General features: G+C 33.7%; 1 protein-coding gene across 4 annotated transcripts in view; it reads right to left on the bottom strand.

Annotated features, from left to right (window-relative positions):
- LOC110035608 (serine/threonine-protein kinase CTR1) overlaps positions 1-22057 on the bottom strand; it is a 112802-nt gene that overhangs the window by 56454 nt on the left and 34291 nt on the right. For all 4 annotated transcript variants that reach the window (XM_020739865.1, XM_020739866.1, XM_020739863.1 and 1 more), the window contains exons 5-7: positions 20637-20845; positions 6264-6575; positions 6133-6173 (exon numbers count right to left, since the gene is read on the bottom strand). In XM_020739865.1, the coding sequence (XP_020595524.1) occupies positions 6133-6173; positions 6264-6575; positions 20637-20845 (562 nt within the window). The remainder of the gene's footprint in view (positions 1-6132; positions 6174-6263; positions 6576-20636; positions 20846-22057) is intronic.

Consider the following 22057-nt stretch of genomic DNA (forward strand, 5'->3'; position numbering starts at 1 on the left):
CTACATGAGTTTTCCAAAAAAATCAAGGGATCAAAGTCAACAATTTTGAGTTTTAGGATTGTGAGTGAATGGGATGAAAGTGAGTGACAGTGGGTGCAAGTTAGTGAACCAGCTCCAGACTAACATCCAATGTTAACTCTAAAGTCAAGCAGTCTTATGGGAGCTCTCTTGAGCTCCTTTATAGTGGCCCCACCTACTAAGTGCTAGAGGTTAGGACTAGTATATGGAACTTTAAGTTGAGCAATGAAGAGTTTAGAATTTCTAATGGTGAGGGTTCCTTTTCTAATTTTCTAGGAATAATCAACAGGAAAATCCTATGGCTAGACCCTAGGCTACTAAAAAGGAAGAACTAAACATCAACCAAAAGTGAGGTCAACAATAACTTATGAAATCTTTATCAGATTTTTCACTATTCTCCCACCATCTACTCAAAGCTTGTGACATTAAACTTTAAATTGTTGTAATTATATTGCAAGTAATCAACATTTAACAACCAACATTAAAAGAAAGTTCTCTCTAATTATTGAGAATAGAAATTAACTTTAGGAGCTTGCACCTATGAAGAACCTCAAACTACACCTTAAAGCACATGCAAAATGAGGAACAAATTTATGAGGTATTATCTTATCTTTAATTTGAATTGTATTATAAAAATTTGACCTGCAACTCTCTCGCTCCGTCTCTCATCAAGAGGTCAGGGCATCAATTTTTGAAAGCACAAATATATATCAAGAAAACATGAGCAAACTTTAAGTGTCATGCAATATCTCATACAACTTAAATTATAAATCATGACCGAGTAGTTATGTGACTTAACATGAGCATAAAAAATTTAACAAATTTTGCATGATAAAATAGTTTATTTAATCTAACATATATGAAAAGAATAGTACCGATGTCAACAAAAACTTCCAAGACACATAAGATCCCGTCTACATCATATTAGAATGTGTAGAAACATGATTATAGTTAAAGCTCTATGGATAGTGCAGATAACCCGCATATATAAGGTAGGCTTAATGCAACTTGTTATCAATCAAGAATGACAAAAATCAAATAAAATTAAGAGTTTTGTTATTTGAATTGCTCCTAATTTTCCTCTTATTAATTGTAAATATTCTTTCCTTTATAGCTAAATATTTAAATTAGAAATATGTATTATTAGGTTACCTAAAATAGATTGTACATATTATTATTTAATGGAATGAAAGCGAAGGAAAAAGGAATTCAGCCAATTTTCTCAAAAGTGGTTACTTGTGTGTACGAAATACAAAGAACATCTTTCAAAAAAATATGATTTGCATATTAGAGTATTACATTAATGAAGCATCTGTATTTTTATTAATTGAAATAGAAGGGATACTTAAAGATTGTATGAGAGGGCCCAATAGAGGCATCCTACCCCTACGATACCAAGTACAGTACTACCCAAACAAAAGAATACAGAGAGACTCAAGAAATTTAAAACATGCAAAAAGTAAAAAAGAAAAAAAAAACAAGTAGCTAGGGACGAGCCAGTTTAGTTCTGCCTCTTCCTCTAGTTTTTGGAGCGGAGCTAGATAACAAAGTTTGAAGGGTCGTGTCATTGCTAACCAATGTATCATCCATTAAGTTTTCAAGTTGAAGTGTGCCCCCAGCCTTCCTCTTCCGCCGAGAATTGTAAAACGGTCATTCTTCATCTGAAAACTGGCTCATGTGATCCTCGGTCTGATTAGATATTAGAACAGCAGTAGAAGGAAAGACATTCGTTGCCACAATAATAGGTTCAAGAGTATTTGAAGTGTGAATTGTCACATCTGCACCTGTGCTTCCTGAATAGGAGTTGTGGGGCTATTCTGATTTTTGGTCCAAACATTATCTCTTATAGTATGGTCAGGAGCAGGGTTCTCAATGGCAGACACCATTCTTGTGATGAATCCCTCCTCAGGTTCGTTGTCATCATGTTTGTTAGGAGTGCGTTCAGGTGCACTAACAGCATGTTCCTGGTTATGACTATTAGTTCTCAACTGTAAATGCAGTCTGAAACATTTCTCTTGCAGGTGTCCAAACATCTTGCAGTGTTTGTCGTAGTAAGGTTTTTGTTCTATAACAATTTTTTGCCAATAACAGTGTGAGCAGAGCCAAGTCAGACTTCTTCTACGTCTGATAGTGTAATATCTCTTTCAATCAAAATCCTTGCAATAAAAGGCCTTGAGAAATGAACTGTAGATGTGTTTACCTGCAAAGATTTTCTAAAGATAGTCTCAATTGCATATAAGATAGGTAGGTCAAAAAATTGAAGCTTGAGTTCAGGTAATGAGAACCAGATAGACGCATTTGAGGGTTCTTGACTGGGATCAAAATCAGGGGTCCATTTGAGCAATTTCATATGATTGCCCTCGATTGTGATGAATTTCTTTGAGAAAATCCTTGTGTAATCTTCTTCGATGCTCAGTTGCATCATAACATATCTTCCGTCGAAAAGAACCACCTGCAAAGCCCTAACTAGTTTGAAATCTTCAAAAACCTTCCTGATAACCTCCATCCTAGAGCGACCTAATTGGAACTTTCCAACAAATAAAAATTTGTATTTTCTCACACGAGTTGAAATTTCAACGTCAGAGAAGAATAGTGTTAGTTTTTTCGCTTTTTTCTCTACTTTTTTTTATGAGATTACAATCTCCAAATCATGCAATAGAAACATCGAACTATCTGCAATGTGGAAAGGAAAGCTGCGTTTGTGAACCACTGTAGCATCGGCAGGTTTGACGGATTATCACCTGCGACAGCAGCGGCGTAAGAAAGCACCTTGAGGCCATCTCTAGCAGACGAGAAAGGCCACAAACTGCGACTTGGGACAAAGACTGCGGCCGGTTTCAGTCACTGTGTGAGGAAATATCGCGGAGTAGGTAGCAGACGAGAACGCAGTTTGCGACCGTGGACGAAGGCTGGCCGACACACTCAAACGCAGACGACGACGAAACAGACGACGGCGGAGAAAGACGCAATCTGCGACGTGACCAAGGACGAAGGCTCGGCCAGCAGCGTGTGAGTCTGCGTCTGAAGCCTACGGAACAATAGCACGACGAGGACGATGGAGTGAAGCCAGAGGTTAACACTAGGTTTTGCCTGAGGTTAACATTGAGTTTCGCCATCAGGCGAAACCCTAGCAGAGTAAGGGTTTTGGGGTAATGTAATATATACAAATGTTGTTAGTGCACATATATTACATTACCCTAGAAGTCGGAGGTTAACGCTGGATTTCGTCCAAAGCCTATATACAGATGCTTCATTAATGTAATATATGCTAGATTACATAAAAAAAAACATTCTCAAAGTAAGGGTTTTGGGGTACATGGTGGATCAATAAACAGAACTGCAGTAACAAGTATCAAACCATTAGAGCATGCTCATAGTGATAGAAAAATTTTGTGAAGTAACTCACTTTACTTTAGAAGTTATTTGTACATCTTATATAAGCAAGTTTTCTTCATGAAAATAATTACATAATATGATTTGATAAGAAAATATTATTCTTTATGATATCAAAGTTGTTTTTATTTAATTTTGAAGAGACTATTAATTTTCTTTAAACTTGCCTTAACTTTCATGAAGCTTAAACAATTGAAATAGAAGTTAAGTTGTAGTGAATAAAAACATAGAAAATTAATTAAAATGTTTACATAGTGGAAGTATAAAAATTTGAAATTGCAAGTTCCTACAATTAACTCCATGAACTTGACAATGGGGGCATTTCTTTGCAATCTTCATGCAATTTGCCGTAACGGCCAGCTAACAATACCCCAATCTCTTGATCTTCATCTTCGTCTTTCGTCCAGAATAGTGAGCACTCCACAGGCCTCAGTAAACTTCTTTAATGATTTGATCGGCTTCAAATTTGCTCAAACAACACAGCCACATCTGGTTGAATCATCTTCTGTCCAGAACCCCATCATCAAGGTACATGATAACACTTTTTTTCTTGATTTGATTGGTAAACAATTTATCTTCAGGCAGCTTCCTCGTTTGTAAGTGCATGACGAATGGTTGGTGTCAACCTTCATTTTCTTCTCCAATTACAGCTAGTATTGTATTGGCACCGATCTTGTGTAAATTATCCATGTTGACTCGAGGAAGAACTAGAAGGTCGTGAACTGAAATTAGGATCAAATCTTCTTATGGACACGCAAATTCCTTTGTTAGCATCCAAAGCATATACTAAAGAGTTCTCTCCCCTTAGAATCTTGTAGAGATCACATTTAGAATCTATTCTTACAACTTCATTGTATATTAGAAATATTTCCCTAGCTTTGGCTTCAAAACTTTGTATCTACCAGGGACTTGATTATTGGTCAACTGAGAATCATCATAGACATTGGTATCATTTATTCGAATTAGAATTTTTAGTTCCAATCCTATTATCAATGCTTCATGTTTTTTTTCGTTACTCATACAGTGCTCTGTCAAGTGGTAGGAGAACCTCAGCATCCTCTTCTCTGGAATGATGAAGATTATTTAACCCTTCTTTACCGGGCACTATCACTTACAATTCTTTGTCCTTCTGGGTTGAAGAAGCCCCGTCAAAAAATATCTCCAAACTTTGACCAATGAGGTTTGTTCATGGTTTGTTCATCTGGCAAGGCATCGCTCATCTGGCAAGGCATCTGGCAAGGCATCGCTCATTTGTCAATCTTCAAGTTCATGGTTTGTTCATCTGGCAAGGCATCGCTCAAAGGAGACACTTCTGGTAATGCGTGTGTCGCCAAGAAGTCTGATTTACCCTTTGATGATACACAAAGGAACAAAAGTTATGTTGAACTGTAATTGTATCATCGATCACCTTGCTAATCTTCTAGAAAATATCAGTTGAGTCATCAAATATTTTAATGGATTAAACCTTGAGATATGATTGACCTTGTGAGACCATATAATTTCTAAGCTTTTGAGCTATGGAGATTAAAGCTATACAATACTTATCAATCAGAGTATACCTTTTGTTAGTCGAAATTAGAAGATAACTCAAATGATAGAGAGCATTTTTCTTGCCCTAGTCATTGACTGGCACTAGCACATCTCCAAGGGAGTCATCTAAAGCAACGGTATAAAGTATTGAAGGTCTACATAAGATTGAGGTTGTTAAAATAAGAAGTTTCATCAAATAATATTTTATGCTTTTGAAAGAATATAGACATTTAATGTCCCAAACATACTTGGCATCTTTCCCGGTCAACGCAATAAAATGTTGGCACCTACCTGAAAAATTAGATAAAAAGCATCTTAGATATGTCAGCTTTCCTTGGAAGGATTGCAATTGAGTAAAACTCTTTAGGAGCATCATCTCTAAGACAACATTAACCTTTTGTGGATTGGTTTCAACCCTGTGGTATCGAAAAATAAATCCTAAAACCTTTCCTAAGGTGACGCCAAATGCGCACTTTAAGAAATTAATCTTAAGATTATATTATCGCAACTATTGGAAAAAGATTCTCAAATAATATAAATTTTCATCATTTTCTCTACCCTTAACAACTAAGTCCTTCACATTACACTCGACCTCATTGTTTGAACACAATAACATGCAATCTATGAGCAAGACACCATTTGAATTTGTTCAAGGGCTACATACCAAAACTTCTCCAGCTCCTATCCCTTCACCAATACATGCATACTTTGATTATGTAGCATCATTTGCACACATAATAATTATTTAAATTCTGAAGTTAAAATGTAGACTGACGTGCATAGTACAAGATATTCAAACAATATCAATGTCAAAAGAAGTGCATGAAAGTATAACAAAAATGACCATCAAAGTTTGTAAGCTTTCTGAGCCCTATTCCCTAACCAGATCCATAACCAACGCATTAAGATCATTAATTTTGTTTTATGGTCACTAATGTCAATCAAGTTTTTAGATTTCCAACAATGTCATGATTTGAGGTTTTCGCCATAACTTATGCCATTAGGTGATGCAATTCTGAACGCATTCTCAGATGGCATCAGAAGACAGACAGCCCTGATATACATCAACAAAAAATTTAAGTTTATAGAAACCATATAAATGTAAATATGTTAAAATCCTGAAAATACAATTTGAATTACATTTTTTGCATAAATGAATGCAAAGTCGTACCAATAAAAATAAATACTTACAGATCCATGCCACTCAGCACGAAACACCGTTCCAAATGATCCTGCAGTCAAAGAAAACGGCCAAGAAGTAAAGAAAAAAAAAAATGATAACCAAAACAACTAGATTTCACAGAAACTGAATAAAGAAGTACCGGCACCGACACGCTCCCTTATTTCTAGTTCATCCCATGAAATTTCAGGCCAGTCCATGGTGAGAGGTGGTTCAAGACTTGTGTATCTCTGAATGTTTGCTTCCCGAGGAATTGGTTTATCATCACACATGATATCGTTTTCCCTGCATTCAAATTGTATAGATACTTCTAATTTGGATGGAACACTCGTCGTCTTTCCAATTTGATAATTTGAGATCATGCCTCTGTTATTTGTGTCTTGAATAAACTCTGTGCCCACATTTACTCTGGGATCAGGATGTAAAATTTTTACAACAGCTTCATCAAGAAAACCTGATATGAAATGATGGAGGATAAACCTTCTAAAAGAAAGAATCAATACAAAAAGTTTGCTGATTATAGGTAAACAAAAAAAGAAAAATATTAAAATCAGAAAATGGAATGAAGATGAAGAATTAGAATTCTCCATGTCATGCAATTCCAAGACTGACATTAAATTAATTCTGAAAAAGAAGTTCTTACATTAATTTGCACGTATAAAAAACTCTATACAAAAGAAAGTACATTGCTACTTGCAAGTTCAAAAGGATAAGTAAAAATGAGTTCAATAGAAGTTCAAAAAAAAAAAAAACCAGAAAATAAAAACCCATTGCCCATTGCACACGATTTTGAACTGAATACTGCAAACTGAAATTAGAAGTTGAAAACTAATATGTTTTTCTTAATTTTATCTTCTCACCAATACTTATTTAAAACTAATGTGCTTTTCAAAGCTTGTAGTGGAATATATATTATGCTCGATATTATATCAACTTATTTCGCTGAATTTAGGTCCTATGCCGAAATCAAACTGGTTTTGGGACTTCTGCTGGGTTTGGTTGGATGAATTGGTTGACTGGAGCTTTTCTGGAAGCTTGTGGATTGATTTCTCATGGAAAAGACATTGTAATATTTATCAGTGCAAGTAATCCATTGAATTTTTCATAGATTGTGCTGCCCATATTAAAAGCTGGAGATTGATCTGGGTCTTCGATGTGCGAGTTTGGCCCGTTTTTCCTATAAAATTGGTGATCTCCAGCTTTTATTGATGCATGTGGATAGACTTCTTAGATTTTCTCTTTTTTCTGATGCATTTTCTTTGTGTTTTGAACAGAACTTTTTCTGTTAGGGAGGCTGGTGCTGTTATGCAGGTGTACGAAAGTTGGCTGCCTGTCATTCTCATTGTTGGATGCCTATAATTGATCTAGTAAAATGATTGGCAGTTGAAGAGTCATAAATTCCTGCTATAATGTTAAAGGGACTGATACAAAATTTATAAGAATTTCAAAAGAAAAATGTTAAAACCAACTACAAAAAATAAGATAACGCATTGGCAACTAAATTTGCTTGATCGGCACAATACTGTGTATTCAGATTATAGTCTTTGATCAGCTCTAACCATCTCTTCTGCCTCAAATTCAGCTCTTTTTAAATGAAAATGTACTTCAAACTCTGATTATCGGTGAAGACTTTGCAATTCACACCATACAACTAATGCCTACAAACCTTAAGAGCAAGCACTTCAACTGCTAACTCTAGATCACGTGATCAAAAATTTCTTTCATGTGTTTTCAACTGTCTGGATGCATGAGTGATTACCTTTTTATTTTGCATTAGCACATCCTAAGCCTTGCAATGATGTGTCACTGCAAATCTAAAATCTTTTCGTACCTAATAGAATAGATAACACTAGAGCAATGGTCAAATGTTTTTTTAATTTTGGAAAAGTTCACATTCTGCACTCCACTCAAATTGGGCATCTTTCATCATCAGTTTAGAAATGGCATAGCTATATGTGAAAATCCTTTAATAAATCTCCTATAATATCAAGTCAAAACAAACAAACTATGCACCTAGGTAACATTCTTTCGAGTAGATCATTTCACAATTACTTTCACCTTCTGAAGGAAGGACTGATATTCCTTGTCCGCTGATAAAATGCCTCAAGAATATAATATTCTTCATCGAAAATGTACATTTTTCACAACTTTGTTATAGCTGATTCTGCCTCAACAACTCCAATATTATCCTCAGATTTTTGGCATAATCATCATCAATTCTTGAAAATATCATAATATCATTAATAAAAATAATAACAAACTAATTCACATAAAGCTTAAAGATTCAATTCATAAAGTCCATAAATACAACATAAGCATTGGTTAAACCAAAATGCATAACTAAGAATTCATAATGACCTTATCTGATCCCAAAAACTTTTTTAGTTACATATGCTTCATTGACTATAACTTGATGATATCCTAATCTCAGATCAAACCGATAAAATATAGTAGCATCTTCTAACTGATCAAATAGATTATTGATCCAGGGCAAAAAACATATTTGTTCTTGATTGTTACCTTGTCATGCCCAATATAATGATTGCAAAACAATGTAGATCCATATTTCTCCTTGACAAAAAATATTGGAGAACCAGGTGAATTTTGTTGGCTTAATAAAACCCTTATCTATCAGTTCCTACAATTGATATTTCAATGCTTTCTATTCCTTCAGAGGAATTCTATATAGACTTGAAAATTAAAGACATCTCTGGCTACACATCAATGCTCAATTCAGCTTTTTGATATGGTAATAGCCTGGTAATTCTTTTGAAAATACATACAAAAAACCTGCAACAACTAGGATGTTTATTCAATTCCTGCACATCTTTATTTAACAATTCTAATTTAACTAGAAAAAAGAGTTCACCATTTCGCAAAGTTTCATTGCATTAATTAGAGAAGATTGTTCATTTCGATCAAATAAGATATAGAACAGATTTCCATCAGGTAAATTGAGTTTCACTCACCTTTTTCACATTCAACTGTAGCAAAAAGCTTTAACAATCAATACACTCTCAAAATGACAACAAAAGTGTGAATTGGTATTATGATTAATTCTACCTACAGCTTCTTATCATGAATGCTAACGAAAACTACACATTTTTATTTACATAAAAACTATTTCTCAAAAACAATATAAAAGGCTGGCATAAAGGGAATAAAATTAACATATAAGCTGGCAGCAAATTCATCATAAATGAAAGAATGAAATGCACCTAATGTGAATAAAATAGTGTGACTCATCTTGAAACAAAAGTGTACCTATAACCACTTCAAATTTCTTGGCTTATTAAAGAGGAATTGCAAAAGCATTGGCCTTCGTTGATTGCTCAATTCTGCGCTAGAAAGTTTTACCAGTAACTTGAGTTGAAAGCTTTTCCAAAATCGAGTTTTGCTCAACTGATTGTCTTCAAAAAATTTCCCTGGTTGTCCCTGTCCATGAAATTTCGATGGTATGCGATATCTTTTCCTTCCCTGCGAACAATTCATTTGATGATGCATTGATTTTCCACATTTGTAGCACTTTCCTGAACCCATCAGACACTGGCCAAAATATATTTTTCAACACTTTTTTAGAAACTAACCTTTCTAACCGAGGCTGCTCTTCTTATCTTTTGATTTAATTTTTTCCTTTGTTGAAACCTTTTCTCTTGCTTGCCTAAGGTTTCCACCGCTGACTTGAGAAGTTCAGCTCATATTATATTTGTCTGCCTCTTTCAGCCGGCATTAAGAAAACACTGATTTTAAACATCGACAAAAACAACCTTAATTGATTTCTGAGGTCGAGTAGATATTTGTGGCATTCTTCCTGGGTATTGATATAATGTTGTGCATATCTGGAAAGAGATAAATTTTGCCTCATAATGTATAATTAATCTCAAACCCTGAATCGGATTGAAAAAATTATCTTGCAATGTTAATCAGACTTAAGGCAAAATGAACCAATCCTTGAATTCTCTAACAAAATTATCTCACTTGATCTGTGAAAGAAGTGTTAGCTGAAATTTTTCTCTTTGTTGAGCTAGTCAACACCTATCTGCCTCGCCTTTAACATGAAAGTGACTAGCTCCACTCTTTCAGTTTTCCGGACAAATTATGTTGTTCAGAATCTTCCAAATATTTAATAGCCACTCCTCAACAATTATAGTGTCTGTGGCACTCTTAAATACAGGTGGTTTAAATGTCTTAAAAATCTTCAAGTATCAATCAATTTCTACCCTAAGTTCAAATCTAAGCTTTAAGCGAGTGGATGATACTTCAATGGCAGCCAATTTGTAAACCACTTGCGATATCAATTGAATAATGCTCTATAACTCAATGATTCCAATTTCCTCATTTTTTTCTGTTCTGATTATCAGTTCTGTTAAAGACATTTTTAACTCGTACTTCTTGCTCTACAATTGGCATAGTAAACTGACCCTTAACACTTTCTTATTCTCTTTCAAGCATATTTATCGATTTAGACATATTCATCTGTAATGACACAATTTATTATTCAAATGCAATTAATCATATACGTTAAGTTGTAAGGGATACCCACCCAGATTCATATACCTATAACTGTGTAAATAAATTCATATTTAATCTCATTCTAACTTCTTCCAAATCTAACACGCTTTATCATTCTTTTCATCCAATAAACATGCTCTAATTCACATTATGTCACACCCCAATTGGACCCCCTTAAGGGTCAACTGCGATGCGACAGAGGCGAACAATTTGGTAAGACTAAATTCTCAACATGACTCATCCTGATTTACAAAATTAGGATGTAGTCAATGAACTAGTCTAACTAAACCTTAGTAAACAAACTTAATAAATTTCACTTCATAATTCATTTATATGCATATACTTGAAAGCATGGTAAATCATATCACCAAAACATGTATATCTATACAGACTACTAAATCCAAAATAATAAAAACACGTACCAAAAAGTCTGTACAGACACTCAAAATTATGAAATGCAAAAACTATATAAGTCGCACTTGGCTACTCGCCCTAGTGCCTCACACCTTCCTAAAAGTCAATAATATATAGTGAGCAGCAACGAGCTCATAAAAATAATCAAGGCTAAAAAAAATTTCTATATGAAATGACATAACATGTATGCTCATATATATCTCATGAAAATGTTCACAACACAAGGCACAACATGCTAAAATCGTATAAAACATGTAAAAGAAAAGACATGTAATTAAAGGAATCATAATTGCTATAAAACATATATTTCATTCATTCATATGTAATCATAACCATATTCATAAGAGTCATCAGTCTAATCATAGGAATGTAACATGTAATTGTATAAGTAGGGCAGTAATCGAGTTGAATGGAGCCAATTAGGTCATTGTTCGGACTTGAATTGGTTTAATTATAAGCTATCTATGTTCGAATTGAGCTTGTGTCGAAGTTTCATATATTATTCAAGCTTGACATTGTTACATTTTTCAAGTTTGAACTTGATTTATTATGACAAGTGAACGAGTTCAAACCAGTATCTAAATTTTCATATAAGAAAATATTATAAATATATAAACCTAAATCCTACCGATCAAAAAAATGACAAAAAAAGCCCAAAAAGGTCTTAAATCATGTTTCTCATCCATTTTAACTTAAATCCAGAATATTATCTAGATGAAAAAAATGACAACTTTAAACCATACAAGATCTTAAATCCAATTTCTACACCTTTTTGCCTTAAAACTCAAATATAGAAAATGAAATTTGAAGGATGATTTATAAGATTTAAAGAAGTTGAAGCGCGTGAAATGGGGTGCGAGGAAGGATGAGAAATATGAGGGCTAATCAAGTAGGACTTAAGAGCAGAGTGAAAGGGGGAGATATACCAGAGACTAAAGTTTCAAAAATCCTTACACACCGCAATCTGATCGTTGCTTTTGTTACTTCCATGCCCTAGCAACTCAGAGTTTCATATGTTTCGGGCGAAACGGAGAAAGGCGAAACCATAAGAGGCCAAAAAGAAAGTGAAGTTTGTAAGAGTTTAAAGTTAATTTTAACAGACGATTAATACATAAAACATAAGTTTTATATAAATTTCACATCTAATACCTAAACTTTCTTAAAATAAATATATATTTAATAATTAATCTAAAAATATTATTAATAAAATAAAACATTACTATTAAATATTAAATAAAATAGATTTTAGTTATATAATGTATTTAAATAATATATCATGTATGATACATACTATCATCCAGCTTAATATCGAGTATTTAAAAAGTTGTTAGATAGCAAAATGTGTTTATTTGTAAACATAAATGAATAAATTTAAATATGTTCATGTTTAGTTCATTTAAACTTCAATCTTTTAAAAATTGTTCAAGCGTGTTTATTTACGAATTTGAAAGAACATGATCGAATCTTAATTGAGTCGAGTTCGAGTTCAACAAGTGCAATGGTTTGTTTACAGCATACACTTCTACTGTCTGCATGTCCTGCCATGTCATGTCATTGCTTTATCATCCAGCCCGAATACTACATTAACTATTAATAAAGGTTGGGCATCTATAGTCCCCTCTGGTACCAAAGATGCCCTATTTTCCATCATTATCAGCTCCTAATGGCTATCAAAGTTTCGTCACCGTCTGAATATTAAGAGTCAAGAATCTCATCGTTCTTTATCATTCATACTTACAAGTCATCATACTTACATATAACATCGCTTGTGACATTTCCTAAATCATGATTTTTGTAACAAACATTCATCATAGGTCTTTACGTATCATATGCAAAAATCATAGTAAATAAATACATGCAAGCAGAGATTTTCTAAGCATGTTCATGAAATTCAATAGTGTTAAAAGCAAAAATATAATAAAGGACAATTCAAATTTGAATTCATACAATCAATGCAGGTATTCATTAACAATGTAGGAAATTCTAAGAGTATAAAACACATAATCACAGGATTATTTTACTTGAATTGACGGAGCAGCCCTACGATGAGTTTTCAAAGCTCACCGCCTGGTGCAAATAACCTGGAATTCTTAAACCTCTTAGGATTTAATAAAATCTTGGCTTATCTTGTAATTTAACAATAAACAAAATTCATTTACAAACTCTTACTTCAAATGAGCTTCTCGGCAAAACCAACCCTTTTTCGGACTTCATATTCTTCTTCCCACTTCCTTCTATCCCCTTTAACCTCATTGATTTTCGGCTTAAAGCCCATATAGAAGCCCACAAAGCAAGTTTGTTGCTTTCGGCATTACGATGCCTCCAACTATAATGACAGGGTACGAAAAGTTGCACTGATTCATGACAAATGTCAAAATGAAAGCATAAGGAAAGGAAAGTCTAAAATGTTGCAATAAAAGGTTCTCAACCTTTCAAGTTCACACCGACACCCTGAATTGCGTCCAGCTGCTCCTTGTTGATAGCGTGCACCTATCTGCTATAGTGGCCCGATCGCGGAAGCTCCAGACGTGCGGGTGATAATTAATGTAATACACAACCCATCCCAGTCGCTCGAATCATCCTACAGTTGAGAATCGCGAATGAAAGTCTGTAGCTATATTGAGGATGTGAGAAATCAGGAAACAATTAGGATTAATTAAATTTAGTTCAACTTTTATATCATAACCTTATATCTTCCCATACATTTAAAATTCATGTTTCGTGCAAGATATAGATTAACTAATTTAATGTGTTGAATTTTATAAAAGATGTTTGATTAAACTTTTGAGTGTGTCAAATTTAGAGTATATTTTAAAGTGGATCAAAATTTTACCTAGTTTCTCGAATTTTGGGTGTTACATAAGTTGTAAGCAAACTTATGCTAGATACTATGTTGAAGCTAACAAGTTCAAATTGTGTTACTTGACTTTTAGAATTCTGACAAATTTGAGAGATGAACCTCAGACTTTTAAAAATATCATGTTTGTAATTTGCTTGAAGATATATTCATTTTTACTCAATGATTGAGTATGACTTTGGCACCAATATGGTAAAACAGTTTCAATTGGGATTTTGCATCCGACACAATGTGAAACCAATTGATAGAATATAAAATATATTTGGGGATCTCAACTTGAAGTTGGGGAAGTCTAACACTAGTTGAATATGTTTGAGGATTTCGGCATAAAGCTCAATGTCAATTGAAGTAAATATACATAGACTTGTTGTTTTGATAACAAAGAAAAACCTGATGTCAGCTTTATGCTTTGTATAAAGCTTGAGCTAGCTTCTTTGGTTATGCTTCACACTTTATTAGACTTGTTGATGAAGAGAGGAGTTCCCTCAGTTGGTGCTTAATAAATGTTCAAACCAATTGAAGAAAGTTTCTCCGATCATGACTGGCTTGATGTCTCCATAACAAGGATCACCTCCTTTGACATTTATCTTCATACCTACATCAGGTTTAAAAACTTGATGAACCTAGATCATATAAGCTTGTTAAGTTGGGTAGACTTGTGTTTTTGTTAGTGTTGAACTGATAAACGAGGCTATCCACTAAAATCCTAGTCTTTGAGTGAAGAGAAAAGCCAACAAATCGGTTACATCTTGTCTTGATGAGTCTAGCCTCTGTTCGAGTCCTAGACATGAGCAATAAATAGTCTTGTGTTTTGTCGTCATCACACAAAAAAAAGGTGCTCTTCCCTATAAACTTGGCTTGTTGAGTGAAGCAAAAATTCAACAATTCAGCCACATTTTACATTGTTGAGTCTGGCCACCATCCAAGTCCTAGACTTGAGCAGTAGATAGTATCGCGTCTTGTTTTCTTTGGACTAACAAACAAGGATCTTCACTACAATCTTGGTTTGTCGAATAAGAAAAAAAGCTAGCAAATAGGCAAATTTTGGCTAATTGAGTCCGGCCACAATTCAAGTCCTAGATTTGGCAGAAGAGGACTTACGCTCCTTTAACTTAACTACTAAAGCTTGTAGATTTTCACCGATTTTCTCATTTAATATTTTAAATCTTAGCGAGTTTTGATGATGATATATTTCGTTTGAAGCTTGTTTTTTCGGATTGTCAAGTGAACACACTTTTATCATTGACAACTTGAGCATCCTCAGGGATCTCAAAATAAAACACGATCTCACCCATGTTACTTGGGGATCTTGACCATGAGCATGATGTCAACCCAAATGGTGGAAGACCTTAAAATTAGGTTTGATATCGACCCTTCTGGCTATGGGATCACGACCTTGCATTCGATATTTATCGAGAAAGATGGGCCTTCTTTTTTATGAAGATTGGGCGTCAGTGTTTGAGGTGCTCAATAGGCTCAGCTCTGCGCGTGATGTTAACTTCAATGCATAAGTCTTCGAAATGTTTGTCCCTCGTGCATCAAAAGAAACAATTTGAGTTTACAATGCATCAAGGGATCATATAACTGGCTTTTGGTTTAGAATTCAGTGCCACCACGAATGATTATCTACCATTTTGACAAATGAGTGATTTCAACAATTGGTTGATAAATCTGGGAATCTCGATATTTAGCACGATGTTGACCCAGATGATTAAGAAGATCCTCTACCTTGCAAAAGATATTCCAGCGATGCTTGGATCTTGAGGATTCCAACTTAAAGCACGGTGTTGACCCAAAAAAACAAAAAAAAAATGCTCCGTCTTGCAGGGGAAACTTAACATAGAAACCCGTCCTTGTATCAAAAGTGAATTTCTAATAAAGCATTACACTCGTGTTGGAATAGAGTACATATTTTTCTTTCCATGGAGGAAACATCTATAATATTTTTGACTAAGAGGCTAAATATAATGTCTCTTTAAATATCGATCATTGATTAAAAGATCTATTTGTTAAAATTTTGCTTTGTCAACTAAAATTCAAGAATCATCCCATCAACAAGGATTAAAGATACATCTCTACGCGATTGATTTGAATATATTTAGAGGGTGAAGATAGAACAAAATCATATCCTAGTGACAGCAATTCTATAAACCCTATGATGATGATGGTGAAAATGAAGGACAGGGCTTACGATCCTCAAAATTACTTGCATGGCCAGAAAATGAAATGTGGGTGATGGTGCATGGCGATGCAGAATTTTCAGGCAAAGGATGACGAGAGGGGATATAGGGACTTAAATTATGATGCAGAGCTTGAAAATCATATGTAGGTGATGGAGTAGAAGAATAGGAAGGTGCTTCTCCATGATCATTGCTCCAATTATGACGTCGACAAAATGAAGTGTATGAAGTTGCTGATTCAAATCACCATCACAAACAAACCAAAGCAACGAATCTAAGAAAAACTGGGGATTAATAGCTTATTGCAAAGGTTCCGTTGAAAGACGATAAAAGAAATAGGAATGAAAGTTACAGATCGAAGTAGGTAGGAAAGAAGCGCACCGCATGATGGCGCATAAACCCTTGCCGGTGACGACGTGGCAACGCTTGGGTCCGTGAAGCGTATAGCCCTTATAAGTGATGTCGTCGTTGTCGCCATGGCTTCCTCCCATTTCTTCCCATCTTAATGCCCGATCTTAATGCCCCGATAGCCTGGCTAAATTTCCCTAAATAAGTTTTGTCTGTTGCACTATCTTCTACCTCGCACCCCAAATAGAGCAGCAAGTGGAGCAGCTTCGATAGAGCGCAGGCGGCTTGGAGGGGCGGGGCGGCATCGCGAGGGAGCGCGGGGCAAAGAGGGCAAAGTCGATCGATAACGCGGGGCCGCAAGGTCGATACCGCGGCCCGCATTCGGCCTATTTTAGCGGCGGGGGGGGGGGGGGGGCCGCGAACACGGCATTCAAATGAAAGATTTTTTTTTGCTTCGCGATTTAGGGCCACAAAAATATTAGAATGACCTAAGAGAATTGGCATAAATGATATTTCCTAAAAAAAATTTTGTGAGGGAGATTTAAATGGACATGTTGGTATAATGATAAAAGAATTTAGAAATATTTATGGTGGCAACGAGTTTGGATTGATTAATAAAGAAGCTAGAGTCATATTAGATTTTGCTTCAATTTATGATTTTATTATTGCTGATATTTTATTTAAACAAAAGAGATGGGAATATTATTATTTATAAGAATGAATCTAATAAAACGCAAATTCATTATTTTCTTATTAAAAAAAATTAATGAGATTGTATATATTGTAACCTTTATAAAGAATTCAAAGTAGAAACCTTTGTAAATAAAATTAGTTGGTGGGGAAATAATAAAGTGCAACAAGAGATAAAATATAAAAAATTATGCTATAAAAATTAGCTTGAATGTGAAATCTTAAATAATTGAAAAGAATATAAGATGACCTGTAACGAGTCTAAGATAACGATTTATGATACTAAGAATTCTGCTTGTAATGATCTTTATAATAGTTTAAAAATTAAATAAGGTAAAAAATATATGTATAAACTAGTCAAGCAAAAAAAAAAAGGTAAATTTTAATTCAAATAAAGTGTATTAAATATGAAAATCAAAAAGTGCTTTTATCTGATAAGGATATTCAAAATAGATTAGTGAAATATTTTGATAAACTTTACAATAAAAATTTTGAAAATAAAATCGACTTTAGTGATCTTAATATCGATTATAATATTTTTTATTCTTACCGTTACATTAATAAAAAAGAAGTTGAGGGTGTTTTAAAGAAATTGAAGGTGAAAATTCAATAGAAGGACTTGAAGGCACCCCAATAAAGTTGTGATATTATTTAGGAGATTTGAAAATTTATCGACTTATTAAATTTTTTAATGATATTTTAAAATTAAAAAGGAGCCTGAGGAGTGGAGGAAGAGTATTTTGATCCCTACTTTTAAGAATAAGAGAATGCACAAAAGTGTGCATATTAATTAAAGATGAATTAAGTTAATGTGTTATAGAATAAAATTATGGCAGAGTAATTGATCATATGTTACGACGTGACATAAATATTTATTAAAATCAATTTGGATTCATGTCGAGCAAGTCTATTATGGAAGCTATACATTTATTGAGAGGTTTGATGGAAAAGTACAGATAAAGTAAAGAGTATGTACATATGATTTTTGTCGATTTAGGAAAAACTTATGATAAGGATCCAAGAATTCTTTGGAGAGTTCTAGAAAAGAAATATGTTGATAAGACTTTTAGTCAATTCATTAAGGTAATGTACACTATAATTGTTACTTTTGTTCAAAGAGAAGGAAGATTGATAAAGTATTTTCCTATTTCAGTTAGAATAAATCAAGGATCGGCTTTAAGTCCATATATTTTTGTTTTAGTTATGGATGCTCTTAATTGGTGTTTATATGAGAATGTACCTTGGTTAATGCTTTTTGTTGATGAGGTTAACTTTAGAGTCTATAGTCCTTTGTTTGAGTAGATCTAAAATTGAATACGCAGTGAGTTGTAACAATGGGTGATCAAATCATTAAAAGGAGTGAACATTTAGATATCTTGGGTCCATTGTTCAATGTAATGGTGTTATAGATGGGGATATTATTAGTAGAATCAAGTTTGATGGTTAAAGTAGAGGAATGCATGGGGCCTATTGTGTAATAGAAAAGTATCATTTAGACTTGAAAATTTTATCGAGCAATGCTTTATCGCATATAATGTTGGCCTATAAAAGAGAAACATAAAACTAAGTGTTGTTGAGATGAAAATGGATAGGTGGATGAGTGACTTTAAGCTAAAGATAAAATGTGAAATGAGTATATCCATGAAAGGTTTGGTGTAGCTCCACTGGCAGACAAGATTAGAGAAAATCGTCTTATATGGTTTGGTCACATTAAACATCGACCATCTGATGATCCTGTTAGGAGAGTAGATGCTTTAAATTCACTCACGTTAAGAAAGGCAGAGGTAGACCGCTAGTGCTACAAAAATGATACTAAATTAGAACGAAATGAAAATATGACACTCAATAGGACACAACGGAGAAAAATGACTCATATAGCTAACCTCACTCAGTGTGATAAAGACTTATTGCTATTGTTGTTATTGTTGTTGCAATGTCACTTAAATGTACAAGTATTCATTGGTCTATCATAAACATGATGTTTTACACTCAATTTTTGGTGGGAAATTTTTGACTAAAGATAAGCATTTGATGAGAAAATATTTACAGATAAACAAAGTCAAAAGATAGAATGATAATTTCTACAAACTACAATTTCATGCCTAATAAAATAATCAATTTTATTCGTTAGTGGCTCGTTCAAATATTTGGTTAAACCGCAAGTGCTACAAAATGAAACTAAAATTAAATTTTATCATCCGTTTGTTCATTCTCGCTTTGAAAATTTTAAACTCTCAAGTCGAGTCATGATATGAAAGATAGAATTTAACTAGACTGGTGATTCTAATGAAAGTCTTCTAAGTCAAAGGAGTGGGATGTACTTATTTATTAGTACTTGTAGCCTTGTATGAACTCTTATGATCAAACATTGACATTTTGATATTAATTTGGGACCTATCATTTCATATTTTTTATAATTTCAATGGATTAATTATGAAACTAACATCGAAAAATATATTGAATTTATACTCATCGTACATAGAAAGGCCCAATACTCGATTGTAAAATTCAACTTAGCTTAGTACATAACAATTAGTTATGGCATTATATTATCCTACCTATTTTAGTATGGGTCTGATTTGTATTAAATCTATTCATAACTTTCGATTTCAATATTAGTTGCTTTTTCAGTAAAATTTACATTCAATTGAAAATTAGATAAGAAATAGTTAAGATAGGGATTTGAGAATCCACTAAGTGGAATTTGGAGTTAACCCTATCTTTTCACAAACTCTATAAACTAGATATTCAAAAGTGTAGTAAACCCCCCAAGCATCCAAATAATTAGGATTGGATAACTTCCAACATTTTTTTCCTAGGAACAAATAGTGAAGATTATAATAAAGCATAAGACGTGGGGAGATCTAAGCTATGCTTCGACTAATTATATGACGAAACCGAAGATAAAGACAAGTTTGGCCTCTGGAAGAGGTTTTAATCAACAATATTTGTCACAAAAGAGTCACTGAAACGACATTTGTTGTATATAAAAAAGAACTATCATAGAGGAAAATACCAACTAGTCATTTGAAAAATGACAACTCGCAACTACTGCTAAAATGGCATTGCAAAATTTTATTCTTCTAATATGGACCTTGAATTTGGACACTCTGATGAAAGTAAAATTTCTGCTCATCATAAACCAAAAGAGCATCACAGTGACCAATACATGTCAAAGTAAGATGATCATGATGACCATGACGATGACTATGTTTTTGAGGGAGAATAGACCAAGAGATAGAAGAATCATATTTTTTAATTTTTTAAAAGTATTTCATATTAATTTTAGCTCCTATAAAAGGTTCAAAATGGACTTTTTAAAGAGTCTCATATTAATTTTAGCAACATTATTTTTTTCTTTACAGCAATGAAGATTTTAGAATTATTAGACTTAAAAAATTTCACAAGTTTACCTGCTACTTTAACATAGTAGATGATCATAATAGCTTATGCTTGGCTTATCATTAGTTCCAAGTACGAATAAGCAGTGGACTAAACAAAAAGAAGCATTTACCTGAGCATTGAGTTTTTCCAGCAGGAACACCTGTATACGCTTGGTTCAGCATTTCATGGGATAAAGCATCATTTGTGTGCAAAGTTGGGCAACATGTCAAATGTGACACCTGAAAAGGAGAAGGTACAAATGAGAGCAACTGTCCATTAATTGTTGAATCTGGATCATAGACATTTCCTGGCATCCCAATTAGATCTACAACATATTCCCTGTTTACAGAGAAAAAGAAAAACATAAAGAAACGAGAAAAAAACAAATAGGGAATGAGATGGCATGTTCATCTCATTAAAGAGAAAGAAAAACCTTTTTCTGAATATAACTTAATCCAATTTAGTTAAAGGGATTTTCTTGGTTTTTTATGAAGCAAATCAGTTAGTTTACATTCACCAATAACATAAATTGTATGCATTAAGATGAATAAATTTAAGATGACTTCTAAAAATTGTGATGGAATTACTGTTCTACAATAACAAAGGTGAGGTTGGTCATTCTTTTTGGTATAGTAGTCTCGAAAGCTTTGCAGATCTTCACGAGTGGGTGTTTAGTGTGATAATGGTTTCAAAAGTTTGTGGCAAGTGGTTGTGTTAGGCTTTCTCGATATTGCAGCTTTTGTTTGGAGGCGAAGGGCTATCGTCCATGCCATTAAGATGCTCCGACAGAGATTTTTTTCTTTCACCGGATTCCCAGTTTGGGCAATGCTGTCTAGCAACTAAGGCCATTTTCGCCATGGCAGTTTAAGCTAATCTCAGGCATGTGATTCAAGGGACAGGAGTTCATCTTGAAGAATTTATGGGATTTTGCAATCGACGCTTACTTTTAGAATTTATTATTATTATTATTATAAATCTAAAAAAACTGGGAGAGCTGTAACAAGGAGTCTAATGCATGTAAGGGAACAATCAATGAAGTAAAATTTTAATCAGATGTGTTATACCTTCTAGTTCAACCCCTGTTTATATTAAAGATTTTTTGAAAAAATTATACCCTCATATAAGCAAAAAAGCTTTGATTTAGAGAAATCGTTACCTTTTCATTATCATTTATTTTATTTTATTATTGATTTAAATGTGATTGACAAAATATTTTCCTATTTCTGTTGGTTTACATCAGGGATCGACTTTAAGCCCATATCTTTTTGCTTTAGTTATGGATGGTCTTACTGGACATCTACAAGAGGATGTACCTTGGTGTATGCTTTTTGCTGATGATATTCTTCTCGTGGATAAAACGAGAGAAAAAGCCCAGGAAAAACTTGAATTATGGAGGTCTACATTGGAGTCTAAAGGCCTTCGTTTAAGTAGAACTAAAACTGAATACATGGAATGTAATTTTAGTAGTAATAGCTCTAGTGACAGAAGTGTGACTTTGGGTGATCAAATTATTAAAAGGTGTGAACGATTTAAATATCTTGGGTTCGTTGT

This window comes from Phalaenopsis equestris, unplaced genomic scaffold, assembly GCF_001263595.1.
Source record: "Phalaenopsis equestris unplaced genomic scaffold, ASM126359v1 Scaffold198458, whole genome shotgun sequence".
Lineage (NCBI taxonomy): Eukaryota > Viridiplantae > Streptophyta > Magnoliopsida > Asparagales > Orchidaceae > Phalaenopsis > Phalaenopsis equestris.